The sequence below is a fragment of the Delphinus delphis genome, chromosome 10 (assembly GCF_949987515.2).
Source record: "Delphinus delphis chromosome 10, mDelDel1.2, whole genome shotgun sequence".
Taxonomy (NCBI): domain Eukaryota; kingdom Metazoa; phylum Chordata; class Mammalia; order Artiodactyla; family Delphinidae; genus Delphinus; species Delphinus delphis.
The window spans coordinates 32,819,537-32,846,378 of NC_082692.2; the positions used below are offsets into that span (position 1 = coordinate 32,819,537).

Genomic DNA, 26,842 nt, shown 5'->3' on the forward strand with positions numbered 1-26,842 from the left:
CATCTGCACCCTTCCCAAGGCCCTGAGTCTTCAGGCTCCGGGCTTACTGAGGTCAGGAGTGAGAGGCTGCCTGGACTGCACTCTGCAAGTATGGCTTTGCTGAAAGTCAAATTTGACCAGAAGAAGCGGGTCAAGTTGGCCCAAGGGCTCTGGCTCATGAACTGGCTCTCCGTGTTGGCTGGTATCATCATCTTCAGCTTAGGGCTGTTCCTAAAGATTGAACTCAGGAAGCGGAGCGATATGATGGACAATTCCGAGAGCCATTTTGTGCCCAATTCCTTGATAGGGATGGGGGTGCTGTCCTGTGTCTTCAATTCTCTGGCGGGTAAAATCTGCTATGACGCCTTGGACCCTGCCAAGTACGCCAAGTGGAAGCCCTGGCTGAAGCCATACCTGGCCGTGTGTGTCCTCTTCAACATTGTCCTCTTCCTGGTGGCCCTCTGCTGCTTCCTCCTGCGGGGCTCCCTGGAGAGCACGCTGGCCCACGGGCTCAAGAATGGCATGAAGTTCTACCGGGACACGGACACCCCAGGCAGGTGTTTCATGAAGAAGACCATCGACACGCTGCAAATTGAGTTCAAGTGCTGTGGCAACAATGGCTTTCGGGACTGGTTTGAGATTCAGTGGATCAGCAACCGCTATCTGGACTTTTCCTCCAAAGAAGTCAAAGAGTGAGTAGCCTCCAGTCCCGGGGTGAGAATGATATGGGGACACGGAGACACGAGCCTGTGACTCCCCCTGTCCAGTGCCTTTTCCTCCCCATTGGGTGCTCTGTGTGCACAACTTATTACTGCGTGTGAGGGTGTATTGGGTTGGACCATAGGGAATTGTCAATATTCTATCATTTTTGAGCGATAAAAATAGCAACTTCATATGGTTCAACCTAATGTTTGGCTAAGATGGGAGGAAAGTGTCAAGTTATAGAAACTATTTGAATGGGGGTCACCAGGGGGAGACCCAGCCAGGACCGTGTGTCTGCTTCATTCGGGAGGAGGGAATTCATGGATCACATATACCGAGACTTCATCTGGCTGCTTGTCTCATTCACTCAAAGTGAGTGCATTAGGTCCTAAAAGCATAAATTTCTGGGTTGGCTCCCTTGTTTTCCAACCTTTCCACCCTGAGCAACCATTCTCAAGGTGTTTGTCCTTGGATACGGTGGAAAGAGCAGAGGATGGGGCAGTCAGGGGGTCTAGGCTGTAGTTTTGTCTCTGTTGTTAATTAGATGGTGATCTTGGATAAGTCATTTGATGCCCTGGGCCTTTGCTTGCCCATCTTTTAAAGGAAGGCACCAGAATACACAACTTTGGAGGTCACCTTCTACCTCTGTCTAGAGCCTGGCATACAACAGGTGCTCAATAAATGCCTGCTGGTGTTTACTACTTAAATCATGACAGTGCAACTCGATAAAGTGTTTCTAAAGTGTTCTTGGCATGTGTAAAAATAAAATCCTGAGCGGCGGATGTAGGGAGGTGTTGGTGAGAAAGAGAATCTCACCCTTTGTGCTGATCCCAGCAGACCCCTTCCCAGAGACCCACCATTGCGGGTCTTGAGTCGTTTTCCAGGGAAAGGTCAGCCTGTCCAGAGCCAGTGGCTCTCCCTCACCTCTTCCTTCTGTCCAACTCTACCCATTCCCTGCCTGAGGCTAGGGCTTCAATTGTTCATCCAGCTGGTTTATCCTCTGAGTGAGGCTGGTGAGTCCAAGGGGACATGCACCCTGGGCGCTGGGCACACTGGCATCAGGACATGGTTGAAGCCCAGACAACACCGGTGAACCCCAGATGGCTAGCTTAGCTGCTCCTCAGATGGAAGCGAAGTCAGACTGAAGGTCACTGCTTGGGATGGTATTTTCTCTGTGGGTGGGGATTACTGCTACAAATCCCTTGTCAAGGAGGTTTGTAAACCACTCTGCCCTTCCTAGGGGACAGATCCGCAGGGACAGCACAAAGTGGCATGATTTATACGAGTTGCCCTAGGAGGGTGTGAAGCCAGAGGGACAAGCAGGATTCCTGGGGATGGGGAGAGTGGGGGAAGCAGAAGCTGAGGGTAGAACTAGCCTTTGTGATGGACGGGAAGGGGCTTCTCATCTTCTCCTCTGTCATTTTCCTTGATCGTCTTCTGCACAGAGTCAGTCCTTGATGAGACTTACAAGATCTCTCTGTGATCCCCAAATCCCCTTCTGTCCCAGGGTGGAGAAATGCTCCACGCTGCTCCACTCCCAATGGTCGGCATATCCAAATTTTCAGGCAAACATTAAACTTGATCAAAATTACCTCAATGCCCCGTACCAACTTATTGGTGTGAAACAATCTTAACTCCATTGATTTGGAAAAAATTTTCTCTGCTACACACACACACACACACACACACACACACACACACACAAATATGGTCACAACATTAAGAGGAACTGCGCATCCCTAACTGAGCCTGGCACTTGTGAGCTTGGACAAGCATGGAGGGATGGCTGGTTTTTGGAGATTTCTCAGGGGAATATTTAAGGTCAACAGGTGGTTCCTGAAGGCTCCTGATCTAAACATGGAGATCAGGTGGGAACAATTCAAGATTTTTTTACAAGAATTTACAAGCCTTTGACCGCACCCCACCCCCACCCCAGCCTGCCCTGTTGCTAAGTTGCTGGGTCTTTGGGGAGGAAAAAGGCCCTTATTTGGTGTGCACAAAACCTCTCCTGGGGGGTTTGTATTTTTGTTGTTTTTACTGTTAATCTCTATTTTGTGGATGAGAAATCTGAACCTCAGAGAGCTTAAGGGATGTTCCTAAAATCTCATAGCAGGAAGTGGCAAGCTGGGGTTGGGGGTGTGGGGCAAATTTTTGGAAAAACCAACCAACCAGCTTTATGGAGATATATTCCACACACCATACAACTCACCCATTTCAAGTGTGCAATTCAACGGTTTTTAGTACATTCACAGAGTTGTGCAACCAATACTGAGGTTGATTTTAGAATGTGTTCACCACCTCACAGAGAAACCCTGCAGCCTTCAGTGTTCACTCCGGCCTCCCCTGCCCTCAGGCCCAAGTCATCACTACTCTACTTTCTGTCTCTATAGGCTTCCCTGTTCTGGACATTTCATTTGAATGGAATCATATAATATTTGTCCTTTGGGGTCTGGCTTCTTTGGTTTAGCATACCGTTTTCCAATTTCATCCGTGTTGCAGCAGGCATCAGCACTCATTCCTTCTTCTTTTGGGACGGTATCCCACTGTAGGGAGCGCCAGGTTTTGGTTCTGCTCTTTCCACTCTGCCTCATACAGATTCGGTGTTAGATGAGTGCTTGTTCTCCGACAGCTGGGGGGTGTTGGAGTGGGGAGGGGCCTCAGGTCTTCCCTCTTCCTCTCTCTGTCTTGCTCTCTTCTTCCTCCTCCAGAGGGACAGTGGAAGGTGTGGGCAGATAAGATACAAGCTCGACAAACACCTGTGGATCGTGATGGGATTCTGGTCCTTCTGTGCCAGGGTCTCAGATCATCATGAGACCCCACAGAAGCCAGAACTGCCCCCTCCCCCACCCCGCCCAGCCTTTTCGTGGGCTGTGGCACGTGGAGCCACGCTGTGCTCCATCCTCCTGCATCTGTGTTTCCCTTCTCACTCCCTCCCCAGCCTGGTGGTCCTGGGGTGGGGGTGGGCGGGGACACTCTGTTGTAACTGGGGGAGGCCCTCAGAGGGAGGAGTCCAGGAATGCCGCCTCCCTCAGTGACTCAGTCTTCAGAGCACGATATCGGGATATAGATTTGTGATTCTTAACCACCAGAGCTGCTTTTTTTTTTTTTTCATTTTCAACTTTTATTATGGAAGATTTCATGCATTCACAAAAGTAAAGAGATTATAACAAATCCCCATGTACCCTCGCTCCCCCATGACATTTTCCCCCTTCTGAGTATTAAGAAGCAAATCCAGGGCATTGTTTCCTCTTACCTGTAAACACTTTAGGAGGAATTTCTAACAGATAAAGAGGGTTTGCTTTATTGCCTTTTTGTTTTTAACAGAAGCACAATATTAATAATGCCTACTGACATTACTATCGTCGTCTAATACCCAGCCTGTGTTCAATATTCTCTGATTGTCTCAAGATGCCTTTTACAGGTGGTTTATTCAAATCAGGATCTAAACCAGACTTTGCATTTGGTTGTTTGGTCTCCTAAGTCTCTTACGCTAAATAGTTACCTTTCCATGCCATGTGCGTCTTGGAGGAAGTCGGCCATTTGTCCTGCAGAATTTCCCACATTCTGGGGTTGGGCCATTGTAGCCAACTGCTGTCTTCTAACGTGTTCTTCTGTATTTCCCTGTAAACCAGTAGTCAGGGCTGAGGTGTGGCTGGATTCAGGTTCAGTTTTGGCAAAAGCACCCCCTAGGGTGCTGCTATGGGTACCTTACTGCATCACACCAGGAGGCACCTGAGGTCTTCAGCCAGTTTATAACAATTCCTTTAAAGTTTCCTCCTGTTTTCAGGATGAGCTGAGCTTCAGTGTCTTGGGGTGAAAGGCAGAGCATGAAGCAGCTCAGGGGTCTTGGCACTGTCAGCCTGAAGGAACTGTCAGCCAGGAAAGCCTGGCCTGGGGCCCTCAGTCTGAGAAAGAAGCTGGCACTAAGCTCTCACTTTACTGTCCTCCCACGGAACCCACAGGCCATGACACCTGTCTTCTTCCTAAACAATTAATAGATACCTAGAGAATTCTGGACCTTGGCCTAGGAGATTCCTGAGGGCAGGGCTGTGTCTCCCTTCAGACTGGGGCTCCCTGAGGACGAGGCTCTCTCTCCCCTCAGACTGGGGCTCCCCGAGGGCGGGGCTGTGTCTCTCCTCAGACTGGGGCTCCCTCAGGTCAGGTCTATTTCTCCCGATAAGACAGGACTCTCTGTTGCCGTCTAGATCTCCCGTCGGATTGGTTCTCCCTGCAAGCAGTGCTGTGTCTCCCTTCAGACTGGGGCTTCTTTAGGGCAGGGCTGGGTCCCCTCCTTCTTGTGTCCTCCATCACCACCTGCAGTTCTTTATATCCAGTGACTACTCAAAAAAGAAAAGAAATACTATTAGTATTTCAAAGAAATACTAATACTGCACTTGTTGTATACCAGGTGCTCTATGTGTATTATCTCAATTAATCACCACCACATCCGTCAGAGACTTATATTGTCATTTCTCAGGTGAGAAAACTGAGGCTCACAGAAAGAAGTCAAGTGAGTTGCCAAGATTCCACAAGTGTCACTCAGCTGGCATTCGGGTTGGGGATTGACACATCATCAGTTACACTCCTGGCTCCCTCCTCTGCTCATTTCCATATGGCTTTCCTTATTGATTCACCTACTAAATTATGTTGCTTTTTCCAGGAAAACTCCAACATGACGATTTTCCCAAGTCATATGTAGCTTGGCTATGGGAGAGTGGGCTAAAAGAAAGCCTTATCTTAAGACCCTGACAAGCCTTGGTGAGCCCTGAGCAGAGATTTGTAGCCTGGGAAATACTCTGATATAAATAGTCAGCTCACCACCTAAGCAGCTCTCCTCTGCCTTTGTCTTAAGAGGGTGAGTGGAGCCTTAATCTGTGGTTGGAACCAGGGCAAGTGCTAAGTCAACAAGACAATGCTTCTGATGGAGAGGGAGGGCTAGTTTCAGAGATGTGGGACCCCAAGAGGTCCTAGGCTGGGGGTCTGGGGGAACCCCAATGTCCACCAAGCCAGGCATACCCTCAGGGTCCCCAGTCTGAGGGAAGACACAGCCCTGCCTCAGTGAGTATGAGGCAGATCTGTAGGCTTCACCCCACCTTAGGGACACCTGGAGAGTGCATAGAAGAGATGATGCTGGACAAGGAAGGGCTCCTGGGACAGGGAACAGGGGAGAGAACTCACACTTTCCCAGGAAGTTTAGCTAGAAAAGCCAACAGGCAGGAAGGACCTGAGAGGCTCTGAGGAAACTCTGAGGGGAGGGGTGGGCAACTGCTGTGGGCTGGACTTCCACTTACTGTGTAACTTTGTGTGAGGCCCTGCCCTGCTCTGGGCCCCACTTCCTCCTCTGTAGAACAGCCTGGTGGGTTGTAGGGTCCCCCCCAGATGGCCATGAGTGGGGAAGAGCCAGCATTCTCATAGGGCCTGTGTCAAGTGCATCCTCCTACTGCCTCATTTAAACCTCCCACAGCCCCTGAAAGGGGGTGTGATTCTCGCACCTCACACAGGTCCACAGCTCACAAATGCATATGTGAGACTCAAAGGCCAGCTCTCTGTGCTCTACCCACTCCGTTCCATAGGGACACTGGGAATGGCCCAGGTGGGACATTGTGCAGGTGGAAGCGGGCTCCAGGGACAGCCTGCAGGTCAGGAAGAGGGACGAACAGTGTTTGCATTTGGGGACCAGGCCTGCTGGGGTTTGGTCCTAGGGGTAGGAGACTACGTCTGCTCAGTCCTGGGTGGGGCTGGCTCGCCCCTCAGAAGGGGGTGGGAGCCCCAAGCTGAAGGGCCTCTGCTCCAGTCCTCCCACTGGGACCACCCAGGACCACCCCAGCCAGCGGAACCAGGTGCCGTGCGGGGCTGTGTAGGGAGAGTTGCTCCCATGGCACTCGGTGCAGTTGAGCTTCAGCCGCAGCCACTCCCATCATTGGACAAATGTCTCACAGCCCCTGCCTCAGGCTGGCATTGAGCTCTGCCCTTGCAGTCTTTTTTTTTTTTTAATTTTTAAAAAATATTTTATTTATTCATTTTTGGCTGCATTGAGTCTTGCTGTGCATGGGTTTTCTCTAGTTGTGGCGAGCAGGCTTCTCATTGCGGTGGCTTCTTTTGTTGAGGATCGTGGGCTCTAGGTGCACAGGCTTCAGTAGTTGTGGCACACGGACTCAGTAGTTGTGGCTCATGGGCTCTAGAGCACAGGCTCAGTAGTTGTGGCGCATGGACTTAGTTGCTCCGTGGCATGTGGGATCTTCCTGGACCAGGGCTCGAACCCATGTCCCCTGCATTGGCAGGTGGATTCTTAACCACTGCGCCACCAGGGAAGTCCCTGCCCTTGCAGTCTTGGTCACAGAAGGCACTCTTCTCCACAGCTGGCAGAGGCCACACCACCCACGCACAAGAGACTATTCCCCAGCGGTGTCATGTGGTCTGTTCCACTGTCACAGCTGCTCCCCAACGATACACAGAGCTCACGTGAAGTCTCTTGCTCTGTCACCCTTCCCAGCCCTAGCCCAGGCGTCCACATGTCTTACACGCTTAGTACGTACCAAGCACTCTTCTTAGCCTCTTTACGTGGATCCCTTCATACAACTCTTATGTCAACTCCATTTTACAGATTAGTAAGCTGAGGCCTGGCGAGGTTAAGGAATTTTTCCAGAGGGATGAACCAGGAGTAAACTCAGGTTGTCCTGCTCTTATCGTGGTCCTGGTCCTGGACCACCTGTGCATCCAGGGCCAGCTGTTCTCTGGGCAGTGGGCTCTGACCATGAAACAGAGGGCAGGGACTACAGGGTGTGTGGAAATACGGTCGCCATAACCCAGGCGAGGACTGATCTGGAACCAAGGAGGTCACATTTTTCAGAGCCTTCCTCAGGTCTTAATCATACCGATCAGCAGACAGTTCACTGAAAAGAAACCACAAATGGATCTTAAACACATCAAAAGATACTTAACTTCACTTACAATGAGAAAAACAGAAATCAGGACGACTCTGAGATATTATTTTTCATCTGTCAGGTTGGCAAAGATCAAAAACAGGACTTATGTGGGTGTGGCTGGTGTGGGTGTGACTGTACAACCCCCGAGAGAAATATGGCAGAGCTCGGGTGCAATCACAGGTGGACCCTTTGATTCAGAGATGCCTCTTCTAGGAATTAATCCTCTAGATATATTCCCAATATGCAAAATGACCCACGTCCATGTTTGTATTAACAAGTCACTGGGGGGACTTCCCTGGTGACACAGTGGTTAAGAATCCCCCTGCCAATGCAGGGGACACGGGTTTGAGCCCTGGCCTGGGAAGATCCCACATGCCACGGAGCAACTAAGCCCGTGCGCCACATCTACTGAGCCCACACGTCACAACTACTGAAGCCCGCGCGCCTAGAGCCCATGCTCCGCAGCAAGAGAAGCCACCGCAATGAGAAGCCCACGCACCGCAACGAAGAGTAGCCCCCACTCGCCACAACTCGAGAAAGCCCACATGCAGCAACGAAGACCCAATGCAGCCAAAAATTAAATAAATAAATAAATAAGTTAAAAAAGAGAAAAGAAAAAAAAATAACAAGACACTGGGAAAATCCCAAATGTCCATCAATAGGAAATGGCCCTATGGGCCATCTGCACAAGGGGGACACCACGCACCTCATTAAAACCTGGAGAACACTCTCCATTTGACAGATATAAAAAGATCTCGCGGGGGCTTCCCTGGTGGCGCAGTGATTGAGAGTCCGCCTGCTGATGCAGGGGACGCGGGTTCGTGCCCCGGTCCGGGAAGATCCCACATGCCGTGGAGCGGCTAGGCCCGTGAGCCATGGCCGCTAAGCCTGCGCGTCCGGAGCCTGTGCTCCACAACGAGAGAGGCCACAGCAGTGAGAGGCCCGCTTACCGCAAAAAAAAAAAAAAAAAAAAAAAATCTCTAAGGTATTGCTAAGGGAAAAAAAATGATTCAAGACAGTGTGTATATAATGCTACCATTCGGATAAACAAACAAACATACAGGAAGAATAAGAACTCTGCAAAATCTGAGCTTGCTTATCCATGCTTGAAGCTTCTGTGAAAGGACAGACAGAGCTGGCCACAGTGAGGGAACTTGGGGGCCAAGGGACAAGAATGAGTGGGAGACTTTTTTGTATTGAGGGTATTTTATTTAGAAGTTGAACACGAACATCTGTTTTTTAAAGAGTATAATTAATTACCATTTCAATGAACGTTGTTGGAAACAATTTCTATTATGAACAATTACATGCTCCCTATCCTTGTGCTGTAAAAGTCTGCTGCTATTATGTAATGCATTGTTCATGTGCAACTTAAAAAAAACCTTTTTTACTCAAGATAACATGTACACAGTCAAGGGTGCAATCTTAAGTGTGCAGCTCCATGAATTTTTTTTTTTTTAATTTTTGGCCGTGCCATGGGCCTTGTGGGATCTTAGTTTCCTGACCAGGGATTGAACCTGTGTCCTTGGCAGTGAAAGTGCGGAGTCCTAACAACTGGACCGCTGGGGAATTCCCTCCATTAATTTTGACACGTAAAGTTGCCTGGGTAACCACGAACAGGTCAGATGGAACATACCCAGCCTGCCTGATGGGGAGGGAGTGAATTTTCATTATAACGATGGCTGCCCCTTTTGAATTTTGAACCTGCATGAATGTATGGTGTGCTCTAACCAAATATATGTATAAGTAGAGAGATGCAAAAGTTGTGCAAGTTGCATCCTTCAGGTGAGTACGGAGCTCCCGCCCAGCTGGGGGCAGAGGTCAGTGTGTATGGAGAGCAAGCCATGGGCAAAGACCCATTCTCTGCTCCTGCAAAGGCCCAGGGATAGAGCAGGCCTTCTGGAAACATCTGTTGAGCAGAAGTGATCTGGCCAGAGGGGACCTTGGTCCCCAGTGATCTGTAAGGAGGAGATGAGGTTGGGGAGGGGGCTGGGTGCTGAAGTTGATGGTCATGAATGCTAGGCAGTCTTGTCTCAACAGTCACCACCTGTCCTGCTACTCTTCCTACCAGCTTGGCACGGACCCAAGAAATCATTGCATGCCAGGGCCTGGCAGCACAGAGTGGTTGATTCTTTTTAAAAATAAATCTTTATTTTGCAGTTTACAATGCAGTACTCCACAGACTGGTGTTAAATGTTGTCTACAGTGCAACATCCATGTTCCAACACACCTAATAATTGCCAGGAGTACAGTGCTCTTGTCCATCTTGTATTCAGTCAGGTTAAAACAATGGGCAATAAAAGAATGAACACGTTTCTCACGTGTGTGACTCACTCTTGTCTAAATGCCCCAACTTGTGACTTCTTTACTATCTATACCGCTAGTTATCCAGGACCTTGAAGAAATCCTGAACCTCTAACAGGCCATCCTCTGGCAAATCAGTACGGTGAACAGCATTCTGGATCTTAGTTTTACCAAAGATTGCTCAGAGGCTTCCAGGACGTAAACGCCAGGCAGTTTCAGGATCAGCAGGTCCGCAGAATTCTTGAAATGTCATTGTTAGGTTTTGTTGAATCTCCATTGCTCCACAAGGGCTAGAATACGTTTGTTCCTTATTTACTTGCCTCTTGGTTTATCATCTATCTTAACCCTCTAAACATAAGCTCCAGGAAGGCTGGGGCATTGGCTCTCTAGGGTCACTGCTCCATCTTCAGCACCTAGAACAGTGGCTGGCGCATAGTCGGTGTACAGTAAATATTTCTCAAGACAGCAAATGAATGAATGAATATTCCAGATTTTCAGAAGGGGATGGGAGGAGCTGGCCCCTGGTGAGAAGTTCAAGAAGCTGGTCTTAAGCCGTCTGTTTCTCCTCCAGTCGCATCAAGAGCAACGTGGATGGGCGGTACCTGGTGGATGGAGTCCCCTTCAGCTGCTGCAACCCCAGCTCGCCACGGCCCTGTATCCAGTACCAGCTCACCAATAACTCTGCACACTACAGCTATGACCACCAGACGGAGGAGCTCAACCTGTGGGTGCGCGGCTGCAGGGCCGCCCTGCTGAGCTACTACAGCAACCTCATGAATTCCGTGGGCGCTGTGACGCTCCTCGTCTGGCTTTTTGAGGTAGGCCCTGGGCTGGTGGGGGGCAGGGCAAGAGGGAGCCACCTGCCCCATTGGGATTTGATGGGGTGGAGCTGGGCCTGGGTCTCCCTCCTGGGAACCAGCCCTCTGCCCGCCGTGCAGGCAGGTCCAGGCTTGAATACCAGCACCTCTATTTTTTGTTTCTGTCCCATCACTTAAAAAAAAGAATTCGTTGAGTTGAAATTCACAGCACATAAAATTAACCATTTTAAAGTGAACAATTTGGTGGCATTTGGTACAATCACAATGTTGTGTGACTACCACCTCTACCTTGTTCCAAAATACTTCCATCGCCCCCTCAAAAAAACCTCATACCCATTAAACAGTCAGTCCACCTCCTCCCCTCCCCCTAAGCCCCTGGCAACCACCAGTCTGTGTTCTGTCCTTGTGGATTTATCTATTCTGGACATTTCATATAAAGGGAATCATATAATATGTGACCTTTTAGGTCTGGTTTCTTTCACTTTGCATGTTTCAGAGGTTTATCCTGTGTCTCCACCTTTTGAGTCTAAGGACTCGGAAAGTTACTTAACATCTCTGTTATAGGGGGCTGCCAGCATTTAGCTTTGGAACTATTGGGAGGCAACAGGAGATACGGGCACATCAAAGTGTTCAGTCAATGATTTGTGCTTCTCTTGAGATTCTGGTAGCAATTTACCTGGTATTCTAATTATTTGTAGGTTCATCTTATCTCATCTATTAGGTTTAATTCCTCTCTGTAGCTGCAGGTCTTGGGATATAGCAAGCCCTCATTCATTCATTTACTGAAGAAATAGTTTCTCAAAAACCTACGAGTGCTGGGCGCTGTCCTGGGTGCTGAACGAGAGCCCACTGTCAGCGAGGGGTAAACCAAGGTGGCACAGAGTGTGACTCATGGGCTCATGCTTTGAGCTGACAGCAGAAACCCAAACTCCAAAACCTAAATGTACAAAACCAGAAACATTAGGTGGGGAAACTTTGCCCATCAGAGAAGATTCACTGAAAGGTTCCCTTAAATAAGTCAATCTTTAGTGCTATGGAAATTCACACATAGCTGGGCTCTCAGCTGAGACGCACCACTTCTAACTTACCACGTCACACCAGAAGAACTGTACTGCCTGTTGAGGGGGTGAGATGGGGAGGAAGGCCTTCTTTTCACATTAAGGCAAACGCAAGCATATTCATGATGATTTATTGGTCACCAGCTCCTTGAGGCAGAGTCTTGGGAATATGTGGGTAGAATAAGGAGAGAAGCTTACTGCTAGAAGGTTAGAAGTTTGCATTCCTTGAAAACACATGAAAAGAAGACTGAAGGGATAAATGAAGTCAGTGGGAAAATGGAGTTCCATTGGCTGCCTCTCAGTTTACCCACCTTTCCAGGAACCTAGTGACCGCTTAAGGAGAGGAACTGTTCACTGGGAACAGGGAGTTTTAATCCCCTTTCACTTTTCCCCTGAGTCTTTTAGGGGGCAGAGCTCTGTGATGGGCACAAGGGGGGCTGATAAGATCCTGCCCTCAGCCTTGCCCTCCTGGGTCTCACAATCCATGAGTCCACATCAGACTCATGAACCAAAGGGACCATTACCTAGCAGAAAATTCATAGTGCAACAGGGGGCCTTCTTGAGGAAAGCAGGAAGGAATCAGAGTGGGTACACGCACACCAGGAGGACTTCCTGGAGGGGAGTCTTTCCACTGTAAAAATATCTTATTAAACTGTCAGTCAACAATAACCTAAAACTATTCGTTACTATTATCATCTACTGCTGTAATTATAAAATGCTCCCAGAGCATTCATTCAACAGACGTTTTCTGAGGCCCTACCACCACTGGGTGCTGTTGTAGGGGCTGGGACAGCAGGTGAACAAGATTCATCAGGGCCACCCCTGCCCTCAGGGAGTGGATGTTCTCCATTAGTGGGCCTAGGCCTCTCACAGAGTTTGCTATACCATCAAAGGAAGAGTGTAAGACAGCAAACCAGGAATTTGTGTAGAAACAAGTGGCTAACACAATACAGGGTTAGAAGAGTGGAAACAGTACTTACCATGCTCACTAATAACCAACTACAGCTGATATTCCTATTCATCCCTGCTGCGCACCAGGTACCATGCTCTACACATATGGAAGCATCACAGCGTGCCCATGGAGCAGGCGGTACTTCATCTGAAAATCTGCAAACCAGAGGAGTAAACTGAGGTTTCCTGGTCACATGGCTGGCTAAGTGCCAGGGCTGAGGTTTGAACCCAGGCATTCTGGCACCAGAGTCTGCTGCAGTGACTTCCAGTGAGCAAATCCAAACAGATCACCCACTCATGCTCTAGTATCACAATAACACAAGTAGAGGGAAACCGTATATCACTATTGTTTGCAGAAAAGGAGAGGACTTTCTAATTCTGTCCAGCAAATAGTTGCTGAGCACCTGCTACGTGCCTAGCAACGTGCCAGGAACGGGGTGGGGGTGGGGGTGGACACAGAGAGAAGGAGCCCAGGATTAATGCCCCCAGGAAGGGGGAGACCTGAGGGCAAAGAGGGGAGAATTCAGGTGCAGGGGCACCCATAATGTTCTAAGTAGAGAAAACAGCAAATGGTAAAACTGGAGAGGAGAAAGGCTGGGTGTGGGCAGGATCCAAAGAAACCCAGGGTGACTGGAAAGGGAGGAGAATGGGGTCTGAGATGAGGCTGGAGCACAGGCAGATCGCGAGCACCCAGGCCTGCCTGGGGCGGGCAGGGCCTCGCCAACCCAGCCCCAACAGTACCTTGTTTGAAGGGCTCCCAGGATGAGCAGGCTCGTGGCTGCCATGGTTTCCTGGTAACCCCTGCCCCAGCTACTTCTCCCAGATCTCCTCTAAGTCTCCTCTCCCCACACAGGTGACCATCACCATCGGGCTGCGCTACTTGCACACGGCGCTGGAAGGCGTGGCCAACCCCGAAGACCCCGAGTGCGAGAGTGAGGGCTGGCTTCTGGAGAAGAGCATTCCGGAGACCTGGAAGGCCTTTCTGGAGAGCCTGAAGAAGCTGGGCAAGGGTAACCAGGTGGAAGCCGAGGGTGTGGATGCAGGCCAGGCCCCAGAGGCTGGCTGATGGTCGCGGGACCCCCTCCCCTCTGAACACTGAAAAGTAGTGGACTCCAGGAAACGCGGATACCCCCGATTCCAATATGAATCTCCCAAGGAGGGTGGCCGTCTCACAGAGACTCTTCTGGATGGTGGGATTTAAAATTCAGGGTCCCTAAAAACTTCCGCTGAATGACTGTCCAAAGTGTGAGTGAATGAGTCCCACTCAGGCTCACTGCCCTAGGACGCACCCTCGCGGTGGACTCAGGGGGGCCTCTCAGTGGATGACTCCTCATGGCACAGGAATTCAGTTCCACCCTGAGGCTACTGGCTACACCTGAGGGCTGCCCTTTTTATGAGTTGGCTGTTACGCTGAGCTCCGAGTCGCTTCATTCTATATCCAAAGTGTCACCTGATGCATAAGCGTAAGAGTCTGAAAGATGTACTGGCCACGTTGTCATGTTTTTCAAATGCGAAGATTGACACATCAGCCATTTTATGTAATTACAGAAGGTGAGGGACAGTTACACTTTTCTAAGAGTAATGGTCTCTCCAGAGGACTGAGGGCTCAAAAGAGGAATTCTCAATCATGAGGCAAGAGAACTTAGAGGGGATTATGTCCCTCAGCAAAAATACAGCTTTTGTGTCACCTTCACAAGCCCTCAGTCACTTGGCCAGGAGTGAGCCACGGGCTGAGGGAGTTGGGTTGTAGGCATGTTCTGGCTAAACTGCCGGGTGACCTCCTTTGGCTCATCTATGGAAGCACTGGGTTAGACGGCTGCCCTTCTGTGGAAGAGGAGCAACAATCAGACAAGAGTCCACCCTTTGGAGACCAGGCCTCACCTCCTGGGACGCCCACACAGGTGCCGTGACAGGCCCCACGGACAACACTGTCTACAGTGGAGGACAGAGTCCTCTGTGAGCTTCGTCCTGCTTCTTGCCCCAGATACCCATCCTGCAAAACGGTATTTCCCGAATGCCTCCGCATTAAAGAAGATTCTTTGAGACAGCTCATCTTCCCATGCTAGCAACTGAAAAAGAAGTTTTTACTTCCTTCTGGAAAAAGAGAGAAAGGAAGCTTTCAGGGGAAGGAGGGAATGATTTCACTGCTGTCCTAGGAGTTTTCAGTGTGGAAAAAATAAGACTTCTGGTGCTGCCTGGGGTATGTTCTGGGGCTCTAATTCTCTCAGGCTTAAGACCAGATCAAAGATGTTTGGACATTCTGTCAGATTTTGGTCCCAGGTTTAATTCAATTTGACTTCTGAGTGTGGAGACCAAGGAATGACCCACATGGACAACACTGAGGGAGTCAGCCCCTCTGATGAGGGTCCCGGAGCTCTCCCCTCCCAGGAGCGCTGAGAACCATCAAGAAAATGCTGCTCTAGGTCCACACGTATAACGATGCTGTTGACAGCTGTACAATAGACATTAAAAATTATATTGTATGAAAATCACTTTTGTTAAGTGCCTGTCTTAAATGTATGTGCTACATGTATGTAGCACAGGATCCCTGATTCTTGCTAACATTTGTTAACAAAACCAAACCAAACCTGACACTGAAAGGTAGCACTGCTAATGATCACGGCAGCTGTTTCAACAGCGTGGGTGTCACCTCTCTCCCTCTTGCTATCTCTTATCTGCAAGAACAGGGACTATTAGGTTATCCAAATAATCTCAACATTTGCTAGAATTTGGACCAGAGCTGAGTTCAATATTTTAGTATGTGGAATCTTAATTTAGTGATTTAAGCAAAAATTCCATTTTCTATCCCCCCTGCTCTGGTCAGAATCTGAGAGCTGTTGGGAGGATCAAGGGGAAAATGATCCCACAATAAACACCACCAGTTGGTTCAGAGCAGACTGTGCAGGGGGCCTGGAGCTGGCGTACTGAATTAAGAACATGCACTAAGCCACCCACACAGGGTTGGCAGGTAGCTCCCTCAGCATCCCAGCTCCCACTTTGGGGAAGTGAAAACCCCAGGGTTGTTTCGATCGAAGGCAGTTTCAAGGCACTCATACAAAGGGAGTAAATTCACAAGGTCTATTACTCGCAGGTCCCAGAACAGAAGCGAGGGGTGTGTGTGCAATGAGCCAGTGGAAGGGGGGGTCCTCCATTCCAGGTCTCGAGAGCAGGAGACAGACAGCAGGGTAGCAAGCACCTATTACTTAAGAAGTGGTTGGGACGGGCTCCACTCTAAGTGGTTATTTTGAAACGTGCTTCGGGAAAAGCAAAGCAGGAATTCCAGGGACGGGAAAAGCAAAGCAGGAATTCCAGGGACGGGAAACCTAAGCTCCTTATCTAAATGACCTGAGCAGGGCTGTCAAACTGTAAATGCTCAGGCAGCAACTCACAATAGCTCTTTTCTCATTACACAGACTTAGGGTGGGCTGCATTCTCACAGTCTTCTCAGGTAGCCAGGTAGTTGCTAGAGGAAGCTGCCCATCTCATTTGGTCATCTACCAGTGCCTAGCAAGACTGGGACCAGGTTTTTCCTTATGTCTAACCTCAGTCTTTCTTTGGGCCAATGTAGGTTCATTTCTCCCAAGGGACTCAGCCAGCTTTTCAAGTCCTGTCAGCCTAGCCCTGGGGAAGGGTGAGAGGTAAAGACAGTGCCTTAGAACTTTTATTTCTGAAACAATTACTCCATAGTGAAGTAGTAATAGCTACTTATTCCCAACATTTAGGAAGATAAGTGTCCTAGTGTCTGCAGCCTCAGCTCAAGAGCCCACAGCCTCTTGCAATATTTTCAAGCCCAGGACTGAGCCACCAGCCAATAAACCCTTAGTAACCTCAATTCAGGTTAATAAGATTAGGGGCTTGCTCCGCACACTCCCCCGCCTCCCCTCGTCTGGGCACCTATAATGCTAGGTCAGCAGGTTTGCAGCTTAGCCAGAGGCCGGGGGGTGGGGTGGGGAAGGGGGCACTATGACAATTATGGTCTCTGACCTGCTACTACATTAAAAAAAAAGGCTCCTGATGTCAGTGTGGCAAGCCAGCAGCACCGTTGTTAAGGACTAGGAATGTGGGGGAATAACACGGAGGTTCAGGGGGAGAGCAGATGCCCTCTTGGTGTTCAGAGGACATGAGACTGGCTGGAAGGGAGGAAATATCAGCCCTTAACTCCTGATGGCATTATATCTTGTCCTTCAAATCAGAGGATGCGTATAAGTAAGCAGCAAAGTCAAAGTGTGAGGATGGTGTAGAGTGGATTAAGATATGAGTCAACTCCTAGCTATTTGCCTGACGGGAATGAAAACTCAGGTCCATACAAAAACCTATAACAGGATTGTTTGTCATGGTTCTATTCATAACCACCCAAAACTGCCCAAATGTCTTTTACCTGGTGAGTGGGTATACATCTGCACAATGGAACACGATTCAGCAACTGATTCAGCAACCAAAAGGAACGTGGACGGCTCTCAAATGCATCAGTCTTCTTAGAGAGAAGCCAGACTCAAAACTCTACATATATGACATATTTATATAACATTCTGGAAGAGGCAAGACAAAGGGACAGAAAAAAATTAGTGGTTGTCAAGGGTCAGGATGCGGGGAGAAGGTGCCCACAAAAGGGCATGAAAGAACTTCCTGGGTGATGGAATTATTCTATTCTTGAGTGTGGCTTGTTAAAACAACTGTATGCATTTGTCAAAATGCATAAAACCATCCACTAGAAAGGGTGAATTTTACTATTTGGAAAATAAACGTCAATAAACCTGACTCAAAAAACAAAAGCAGGGAGAAAGCAAGGAAGGAGCATGTCAGAGGGAATTAATGAGTCCTGGAGCTGATGACATTAGGACCAGGGAAGGTAGTAAGCTAGCTAGGAGCAGCATTAATGACCAGGAGACAGAGAAACCTAGTGTTTTTAGTTTGATGCTTTCCTTTTAAGAGGATTTTCAAGAGCACAGCAGAACTTTCATAGGCAATGACTCCCTTGCAAATATAGGATGTAGCTTCCTTCGTACATGTGTCTTTTCTAAGCAGGAAGTGTCTGGGGAGTGTGTTAGATAGAGGGACCTGGAGATCACTACGTAAGAATAAGCAAGAAGAGTTTAACCCTTCTTGGAGGAAATGACTTGGAGCTGGGAGAGACTTTGAGTGCCCTGTTTTCCCAGTGATTTGAGGTCCACAGTGGTTCAGAAAGGTCACAAGCTGTCACAGTCAGTGAATATGAAACTTAATCAGCTGAAATGATGATCAAGCTTTCTTCAGAAGGTCAAGATCGTTTGGCCAACAGCCATAACTGACACTAATAATATAAGCATCTTAAATTTCAAGCTAATACAGGTGTCCCACTTTATCTATAGCAAGGTGACATGTGGAACACCTCCAGTGCATTTAACTGTGTGAAACAAAACAGGAAGAAAATGTAGGCAGATGCAAAGTAATGTCAACACCTAAAGCATTTATTTGGATATCTTTAAACTTTTTACATATGCTACATTCCAAATTTTACAAGTTGTCCACAGATAATAAAGTTATAGCCAATTTTTTAAACAGATATGATTTTCCCTGATATGGAAAGCATGTTATATAAACATTTCTACAATAAACATAATACATGCGGAACAAATCATAAGACTAAGATGATTCGTTAGTTAGGGAAGACAATTAGATTAATGATACACACACCAGAAGATAAAGGGGCACATGTGTTGCTTTCTCATGTAAACTCATCTTCTCTCAGACTCCCTGACATTCTCAGAGAATGGAACCCAGGGACACCCTCTGCTAACAACAGGCTTACATGAAATCAGCTCTGAAAGCTGAAGTATTGTTACGATTTGGTGAACATGTTTATAAATACAACTACAGGGGGAGAAACCTGGTCTTATCATTCTAAATTTAAGCTTGGTTAACAACTGGAGAAAAGCCAAAAGAAGCTGAACTTAAAAGCTAAAGGAATGAGGATGTGACAAAGGCCAAAACAAACATTAAAATCACGATGCCATCCACAGCCCATACCACCAGATCTTATGAATGGAAGGAAGGCCAGAAAAGGGGGGTGAGCGCTGTGTTCTAAAGCAGATTTTCTTCCTCCTGGGTGAGAAGTGCCGTCTCTCAGATGGGTGACTCAGTCCCAGGCAAGAAGGGTCAAGGTCATCCTTTCAGAGGAAGGGGTTCTTCACACACCACCCTGGAGAAGCACTGAGTGTGGCTTCTACATCTCCACTTACTTTAGCTGAAAGTCTGGATTTCCAACCTTCCTCCTGGGTGTACCGTGGAGTGTGCAAGGCTGAGCAGGATGGAACTTTTAGATGCAGAGTTCAAAGAAAACTGAGTGAAAGGGTTATTTTCATTGGCTAAAAGAAATCCAAGAGCCTCTAATTATTCATTTATCCCTTAGCCTCACCTCAGAGAGGCTCTGTATTTATTCTTCCACCAAATCTGCCATCACTCTCCATGTACCCAAGCTCTCAGCACATGTGCATCACACAAGAGTGGTACATGGCATGTCATGGTTATAAACTATTTTACTAAGCGGCTATCATTCTAGGAAGGCACCTCTTAGTCAGAACAATGATGTTTAAAAATAATAAAAAGCCTGGGCGCACAGGTGTCCCAGAAATGTACTAAGTGAGCCAGCAGGTAAACAGCAATTGATCTATTCCAGGAAATGCTGGAAGGGGTGGGGGTGAAGGAATTTTAAAACACTGAATTCTCATTTTTTTGCTAGTGTTTGATTCTAGATGTATACACTCTTTCAACTTAGTCTTAGAAATAAGAGACTATATCATCTGAAAAATTAGGATACTCTTAAGTTTTCAATAAGCCCTTGAACATGAGTTTATTCCTCAAAGCCAAAAGTCTTGCAAAAAAAAGGGGGGGGGGGCGGGGGAATCCCACCTTGTATAGCCCTGAAAATCACCCAGCACACAAAGACACCACCTTCTCTCCTTCTTCCCACAGGTTCCTCCAGCATGAGAGTCCCCCAACCCCCTCACAGCCGGTAGAGACAAGGGAATGCCACTTTTGAAATCCACTGTTTTGCTTAGAGGTAGGGTCCCATCAGCTGTGGGGACACTGACCCAGGCCCAACGTTGAGAGTCACTGAGAGGGATCAGGAAGTGTGACCCCAAAAGACCAGAGACTTTGTTTCCTGCTGCTGTTGCATCAGCTTCAGGCCTGGAGTTCCCTGTGTTCAGTAATGTGACACGGCTCAGACTACTGGGAACAGTCAAATGCAGTCAGATGCCCACAAAGGGGTTGAGTCCAGCCCAGGAAGAGAAGCTCCTTCCTGGATTCTAAAATTCAAGAAGTTACGTTTGAAGTACACAGCAAACGATGCAAGAAAATCTGCTGACCGAAGATGATTTTCATCAGTCTCTGGAGCCAGAAACTATAAAAATAAAACTGGGAAGAAAAGCTTAAATAAAGAATTTATTTCCAAATTCAGTAGAACCTATTTCCTATTCTCTTTCTTGAAAAGCGAACTGGGTTACAAAAATCCAAATTTATGTATTTGGTAGTGAAGTAATTATAAATGTTGCCAGTCAATGCCAACCAGTGTCTGATTTGCTTCCTGTGCATGTCCAATTTCCTCTGTGATACTGTGCTGGTGCCAGAGCTTCTGAATCTTCTTAAATCGCTCTCTGCACAAATGTAAAGGATTTCCCCGTCTAGAAAGAAGACACATGTCACTCAGGATGCATTCGGTTTATTCATCTATTATACTCCAATCTTTCCTGATTTAGCAAAAGTTACAAGTTATTGGTTTTAGATCCTCTGCAGAATTTCTCTTTGGCAGGCGCCTGTGGCTATTAATGTGTTAGCTCTGACGGTTTGCTAGGAGCAGCTGAAGGGGAGTAAGTGCTGAAAAGAAGAGGAAAATGAACACAAGCTACACCTACTCAGACTGGGGTGAGGAATTGGGGGTGGGGTTGAGCAGGAGGGTTTACGCTGAGAGGCTAAAACTATGCATTTATTATCCATTTTGTTGGTAAAACGTATAACAGGGAGGGGCAGGGAAGAGGATGGAAAAATTGCTGGGGTGAAAATGTTCTTCTAAGTACTGTCTTTCAGCTACAAAGTCTAAGCAAAGCAGTCAAATGTGAATAACTTCGGGGTCTAATTTAACCAAAGCACAGGCACTGGTGAGCTCACGCCTGGGGCCTTGGCTCCTGACTCAGAGTGCCAGTCCTCTCACTCTCCGTCCAGAGCTCTTCCTCCTAAGAGCCCACATTTCTCAGAGCAATGGTAAGAACCATCAACAGGTGGCACAAGCCCGTATCCTTGCAGTCAAGTGCCTGAGGAACCCATCTACTTATTTTGCCTTGGTTTCCAGGCCTTCAACTTCTGCTCCCCAAGGCTGGGAAGTTACATCTAGGTTAAGACTTTTACCCCATTTGGGCAAAAAGAAATGGTCTGAAAGTTCTTTAACAGTGCTTGAAGGAACTGCTGTTAGCATTTTGCTTGTGATGTAACAGAAGCTACCAAAGTAGAAGTGATTAAGCCTCAAATACTGTTGTATTGCTCTATATGTTCTAAATCTTTGTTCTCTCAGATTCTTATGTAGTAAGATAAGCACAACTCTTATCAATCAAGATTTGCTCTTTTATATCACTTGAAGAGGACCGGGTCTCCCATACAAAGCCGCACAATTTACAAAGAGCTATCCCTGCAGTGCTCTGATGCTGTGGATGCCGCAGGACAATTCAAACAGCTCTCTGGAGTAAGAAATGGAAAAAGGTTGCACTCTGTCCCATTTTTTCCACAAAGCTGCACAAGTTACAAAGAGCTATCCCTGCAGTGCTCTGATGCTGTGGATGCCACAGGACAATTCAAACAGCTCTCTGGAGTAAGAAATGGAAAAAAGTTGCACTCTGTCCCATTTTTTCCCCTTATGTATCTTGATGGCCTTCGTGACACTCTGAGGGCTGGGAATGGGAATGTCAAACCAGCCAGCCAGGGTAGCCTCCTTGGAAGTGTCCACAGACAACAGCCACTTGTGCTAACCCTCCAGGCAGTTAGCAGGCAGGCTTCAGGACCACAAGGTTCATTGTGTTCACCCCATGCTGAAGGCTCTGGTGGCCCAGAGCCAGTCAACCTAGTTCCCCAGGATGGGCCTTACCTGAGCCCCTGGTCAGTCTCCCCATAGTCATCAAGGTAAGGAGGAGAATAAAAACAGCCTTTGGTTTTGCCAGCTAAAAATAGCACTTGACATTCCCGTACTCTGTAGAGAGACCATTTATACATTAGTAACCAAGGTTTGGATTCAGTTCCAAATGGACTGAAGTCTTATAAAAGTAAACAAAACCATTGGGAATATGGGGTTAACAGACACAAACTATTATACATAAAACAGATAAGCAACAAGGATTTACTGTATAGCACAGGGAATTATACCTAATAACTTGTAATAACCTATAATGGAATATAATCTCCAAAAAACAAAACAAAAAAAACACTGGATCATTATGATGTACACCTGAAACTAGTGCAATCTTATAAATCAACTATATATCAATAAATAAATATAAACAAACAAAACCACTGTTGGAAGAGAAGAAATGGCGTTTATAGCAGAGACACTTGAAAAACTATCAACACCCCTGCCTAAGTTTAAAAATAACTAAAAGGATTGTATTGTAACCAACATAAGGAGGGAGAGGGACATTTAGGATTAGGATTCGACAGCTCATATAATACTGGCATTTAAAAAATTAAGTGTGAGAAAGTTAACTACTTCTAAACATAAGGTAGTTATTTATGTATCAACCACTATTATGAGGAAATTATTCATTTAAAAAATTGTACACAGGGCTTTCCTGGTGGCACAGTGGTTAAGAATCTGCCTGCCAATGCAGGGGACACAGTTCGATCCCTGGTCTAGGAAGGTCCCATGTGCTGTGGAGCAACTAAGGCCATGCACCACAACTACTGAGCCTGCGCTCTAGAGCCCGCGAGCCACAACTACTGAGCCTGTGCTCCACAACAAGAGAAGCCACTGCAATGCGAAGCCCGTGCACTGCAATGAAGAGTAGCCTCCACTCGCTGCAAATAGAGAAAGCTCACATGCCGCAACTAGAGAAAGACTGTGCAGCAATGAAGACCCAATGCAGCCAAAAATTAAAAAAAAAAAAAGGCACACAAATATTACGAACTAGGTTGACCTGAAACACAAGGCAACACTCCACACGACTAAAAGAATTCTGAAATGTGCCACACAAGGTAAAAGGCTACTTTTACATTTCTCCTAAGGGTTTTTAAAAAAATGTGTCTCCTGATCCCTTTGAGAGGTTTGCTTAACTTTTTCTGGTGTTAACAATTCAGCTCATCTCAATATCTATTGAGAACCTATCATATACAAGAAATTGTCAGGCACTGGGGGGTACTAAGATGACTAAGATGTGGATATAATCTATGCCCCAGAGGAGCTCAAACTCATGTCACTTCTCGCCTTCAGACCCTGTGATGGCTTCCATCTCACTCAGAGACCTCGCTAGGACACACCAGGCCCATGACTCTCCCCCTTGTGCTCACTACTGCAGTAGCAGCAGCCTCCTTGTTGTTTCTTTTCTTTTTTTATTTTTCTTTCTTTATTTTTTGGCCATGCCATGCGGCTTGTGGGATCTTAGTTCCCCGACCAGGGATTTAACCTGCACCCTCAGCAGTGAAAGCACGGAGTCCTAACCACTGGACTGCCAGGGAATTCCTTTTTTTTTTAAAATAAATTTTATTGAGGGATAATTGTTTTTTAAAAACCTATCCATTTTTACAGGACAATTAGATGAATTTTGTCCTTGCTCTTTCTTGAACACGGCAGGCACACTCTCCAGCAATTCTGTACTTGCTGCTCCCTGCCTAGAATGTTCTCCCCACTTCTTTAGGTCTTTATTCAAGTTACCTTCCCAGGGAACCTTCCCTGGTTCCCTATCTAAAATTCAACTCTCCAGCTGCCATTTCATATTCCCCTCCCTAGTTTATTTTTTCTCTTCTGCATGGATTGCTTTCTAAATTCTTATTTTATTTTCTATCTCCCTCACTAGAAACTGAGCTCCATGAAGGCAGAGATTTTCGTATGCTTTGTTGACTACTGCATTCTCAATATCCATTACACAGTCACTGATAAGTATTTGCTGCACGTTGTCGGATGTACACAACTACATACATCAGCCTGGGATATGTATGAATCCAACCATGAGGATACAACAAAAGAAGAAATTCTGACTGTGCCTGGGTAGAAAACCAAACACAGCTAGAAGTTTCACATTACAATGAGGCACAAAGAAAGAACAGAATTGTCATGGGGATGGAAATGATAATGAAAAAACAGCACAGAGTTAGCATGAGCCAAATATGAGATGTGTGGAGACAAGGCTCCCCATTTTCCTCAAATGAATAAAAGAGTGGCCTCAAATCTTTGCAATGTAGTAGTTTCTTGTTCCACCCCTCAACAGATGTCTACTGTGGCAGGTCCAAAGCTAGAAAGCTCCTTCCAGGGCCTTACCTCAGGAAGATGCCCACCCCAGAACCACAGGAGTAGGTGTGGGCGGTGCAAGCTCCCACGTCCTCCCCTTCCAACTCCGTCTGACAGCAGTAGCTCTGGGAGCACAGCAGAGTTCCACATACAAGGCACAGAGTTGGGGCTCTGCTCTTGTCACCACCTGATTTGGGGCACCTCCATGAAATAAAAAAGCACAAGTCAAGGCTCTAAAAGACTGGCTAAAGAGCTGAGGGTGGTAAAACTGCCCTGGAAAAAAATTCTGCAATATCAAGTAGAGCTGAAGATGCATACAGACTATGGACCAGGCAAATTTATTGCTAGAATAGGTAACATCTCACATACCATGTACTGAAACAATCAACAAGTGGAGAAAAGAGAAATAAAATTATCAATAGGAGGAAAAAAATATGTAAATTAAAAGAAATTACTGCTACTGTCATATAATGAAGTACTACACAATAGTGAAAACTGATGGATTAAAAATTATATGTGTCAAATGTATAAATAAATCTTACAAACAATGCTGAGTGAAAAAAGCTATAGGATAATGTACAATGCTATTCTAAAGCTTAAAATAATAATATATGCAAAATAATAATAACTGCTTAGGAATATAACCATTTGTAGTTAATGTGTTATTTAAAGTGCAAATTGTTTAGATAACATCTAATGAATCAAACTTGTCCCTCATCACCCCCTTTCTCATACCTTATTCTGAAACATGGAATCATGCTTTTTATAAGTTTGGTAGTACAAGTTAGGTGGTACTACTGATGTTATGATTTCCCTACCCAAACAAAAGAAAACAATGACAAAATCCTTCAAGTTCTGTGTAGAGAAGTGAGTGTTTCCAGTGGTAGGAAGTGCTCAATAAGCTAACATAAAAACTTACGAGAAATTAGATGCTTGATTAATGAGGCTGCTGTAATCCTCTGGAAGGTCTATTAATTTGTTAGATTCTCTTGGATAGCTAAAACAAAACAAAACAAAAACCACATAAAAAGCCCAGTTAATACGAGGACATATTGTAACAATGACAGGGAAACTCTTAACTTAGTCAAAATAAAGGAAGCCTGAATCTGAGTGACTGGGCACTACCCACAGCAGCAAAAAGCCACAGTAAGAACTTTAAAATGCACGCTTAAATAACGTAGGGCCTTAGGGCTCACATTTTTACTTGAAGAACTCAGGATGAATTATCAGGACAATGGGCTGTCCTGTACACTTATATCCTGCTTCCTTCCTACTTCTTGCCTCCAACCAAGTCTTTGACAATCTTCAGCTTACCTTATAGCGTCTCTTTCACCTTCCAGGTATCTCTTAACTTCAATGTTATGACACCAACTTTAATGTAAATGGAGAAAAAAAAATTTTTTACTTTTGAAGGGCTAGAACTAAAAAATTTTCTTCTCTAAATCCAGTAAGAGAGAAACAGTTTTCTTGGCTTATTATATTTATCTCTTCATAAGAAGCTTAGAGGAATACCACATACTTTGCCTACCATATTTTAAAATCAGAAGAATATGACCTTTGATTTTCTGAAAGCAACAATGCTTAACATATTAAAATTTGCTATTACCCCCACTAATTGGACACTCTGAAAAACCAGTCTGGGGAATTCCCTGGTGGTCCAATGGTTAGGACTCTGCGCTCTCACTGCCAAGGGAACAGGTTCAATCCCTGGTCACGGGACTAAGATCCCGCAAGCCATGCAGTGTGGCCAAAAAAACCAAACCAAAACCCAAACCAAAACAGTCTGAATCAATGAGAAGCTCTTATAATCTAGAGCTAGAACACTCATATAAAATAAAAAATTTTTAATTGTGGTAAAATACACAGAACATAAAATTTACTATTTTAACCATTTTTAAGTGTACAGTTCTTTGGCATTAAGTATATTGACGTTGTTGGGCAATCATCACCACCTCTGTCTCCAGAACTTTTTCAGCTTTCTCAAATGAAATTCTGTGCTTGTTAAACACTAACCCATTCCTCCCCCTACCCCCAGCCCCTGGCAACCACCATTCTATTTTCTGTCTCTATGAATTTCACTATTCTAGGTACCTCATATAAATAGAAACGTAATGTTTGTTCTTTTGTGACTGGCTTATTTCACTTAGGCTGCCTTCAAGTTTCATCCACATTGTAGCATGTGTCAGAATTTCCTACCTTTTTAAGGCTGAATAATACTCCACTGAATGTATATAACACATTTTGTTTATCCATTCATTAGTTTATGGACATTTGGGTTGTTTCCACCTCTTGGCTATTGTGAATAACGCTGCTATGAACATGCGTGTACAAAATTCTATGAGTTCCTCCTTTCAATTCTTTTGCAATACACACCTAGAAGTGAAACTACTGGATCATAGAGTAATTCCGTTTAACTTTTTGAGGAATCACCATACTGTTTTCCAGAGCAGCTGTACCATTTTCTATTCCTACCGACAGTGTACATGGATTCCAGTTTCTTGACATCCTCACCAACATGTGTTATTAATGTCTGCCTTTTTCATTACAGCAGTTCTAATGGGTATGAAGTGGTATCTCATTGTGATTTTTATTTGCATTTCCTTGATGACTAGTGATGTTTAGTATTTTTTCATGTGCTTTGCT

The 26,842-nt window shown here is 46.2% G+C and overlaps 3 protein-coding genes across 5 annotated transcripts in view; 1 reads left to right on the plus strand and 2 right to left on the minus strand.

Moving 5' to 3' along the window:
- The window catches only part of RPL7L1 (ribosomal protein L7 like 1), a 162,233-nt gene extending 135,654 nt beyond the window's left edge, over positions 1 to 26,579 (minus strand). The window contains exon 1 of the mRNA XM_060021818.1: positions 26,573 to 26,579. The gene's annotated coding sequence lies outside the window, so the exon portion shown is untranslated. The remainder of the gene's footprint in view (positions 1 to 26,572) is intronic.
- On the plus strand, positions 91 to 13,873 carry PRPH2 (peripherin 2). The gene is made up of 3 exons (XM_060021270.1): positions 91 to 671; positions 10,483 to 10,729; positions 13,592 to 13,873. The coding sequence occupies exons 1-3, from the start codon at positions 91 to 93 to the stop codon at positions 13,802 to 13,804; spliced, it is 1,041 nt and encodes a 346-aa protein (XP_059877253.1). The 3' UTR covers positions 13,805 to 13,873.
- The window catches only part of UBR2 (ubiquitin protein ligase E3 component n-recognin 2), a 116,914-nt gene continuing 108,218 nt past the window's right edge, over positions 18,147 to 26,842 (minus strand). For all 3 annotated transcript variants that reach the window (XM_060021815.1, XM_060021814.1, XM_060021813.1), the window contains exons 43-47: positions 25,514 to 25,570; positions 25,119 to 25,196; positions 24,230 to 24,400; positions 21,851 to 21,952; positions 18,147 to 20,399 (exon numbers count right to left, since the gene is read on the minus strand). In XM_060021815.1, the coding sequence (XP_059877798.1) occupies positions 20,258 to 20,399; positions 21,851 to 21,952; positions 24,230 to 24,400; positions 25,119 to 25,196; positions 25,514 to 25,570 (550 nt within the window). In that variant the 3' untranslated portion in view covers positions 18,147 to 20,257. The remainder of the gene's footprint in view (positions 20,400 to 21,850; positions 21,953 to 24,229; positions 24,401 to 25,118; positions 25,197 to 25,513; positions 25,571 to 26,842) is intronic.

Coding starts and splice junctions, on each gene's coding strand:
- PRPH2 (XM_060021270.1), top strand. CDS start 91: ATGGCTTTGCTGAAAGTCAAATTTGACCAGAAGAAGCGGGTCAAGTTG. Junction 672..10,482: donor TCCTCCAAAGAAGTCAAAGA/GTGAGTAGCCTC, acceptor TTTCTCCTCCAG/TCGCATCAAGAGCAACGTGG. Junction 10,730..13,591: donor TCCTCGTCTGGCTTTTTGAG/GTAGGCCCTGGG, acceptor CTCCCCACACAG/GTGACCATCACCATCGGGCT.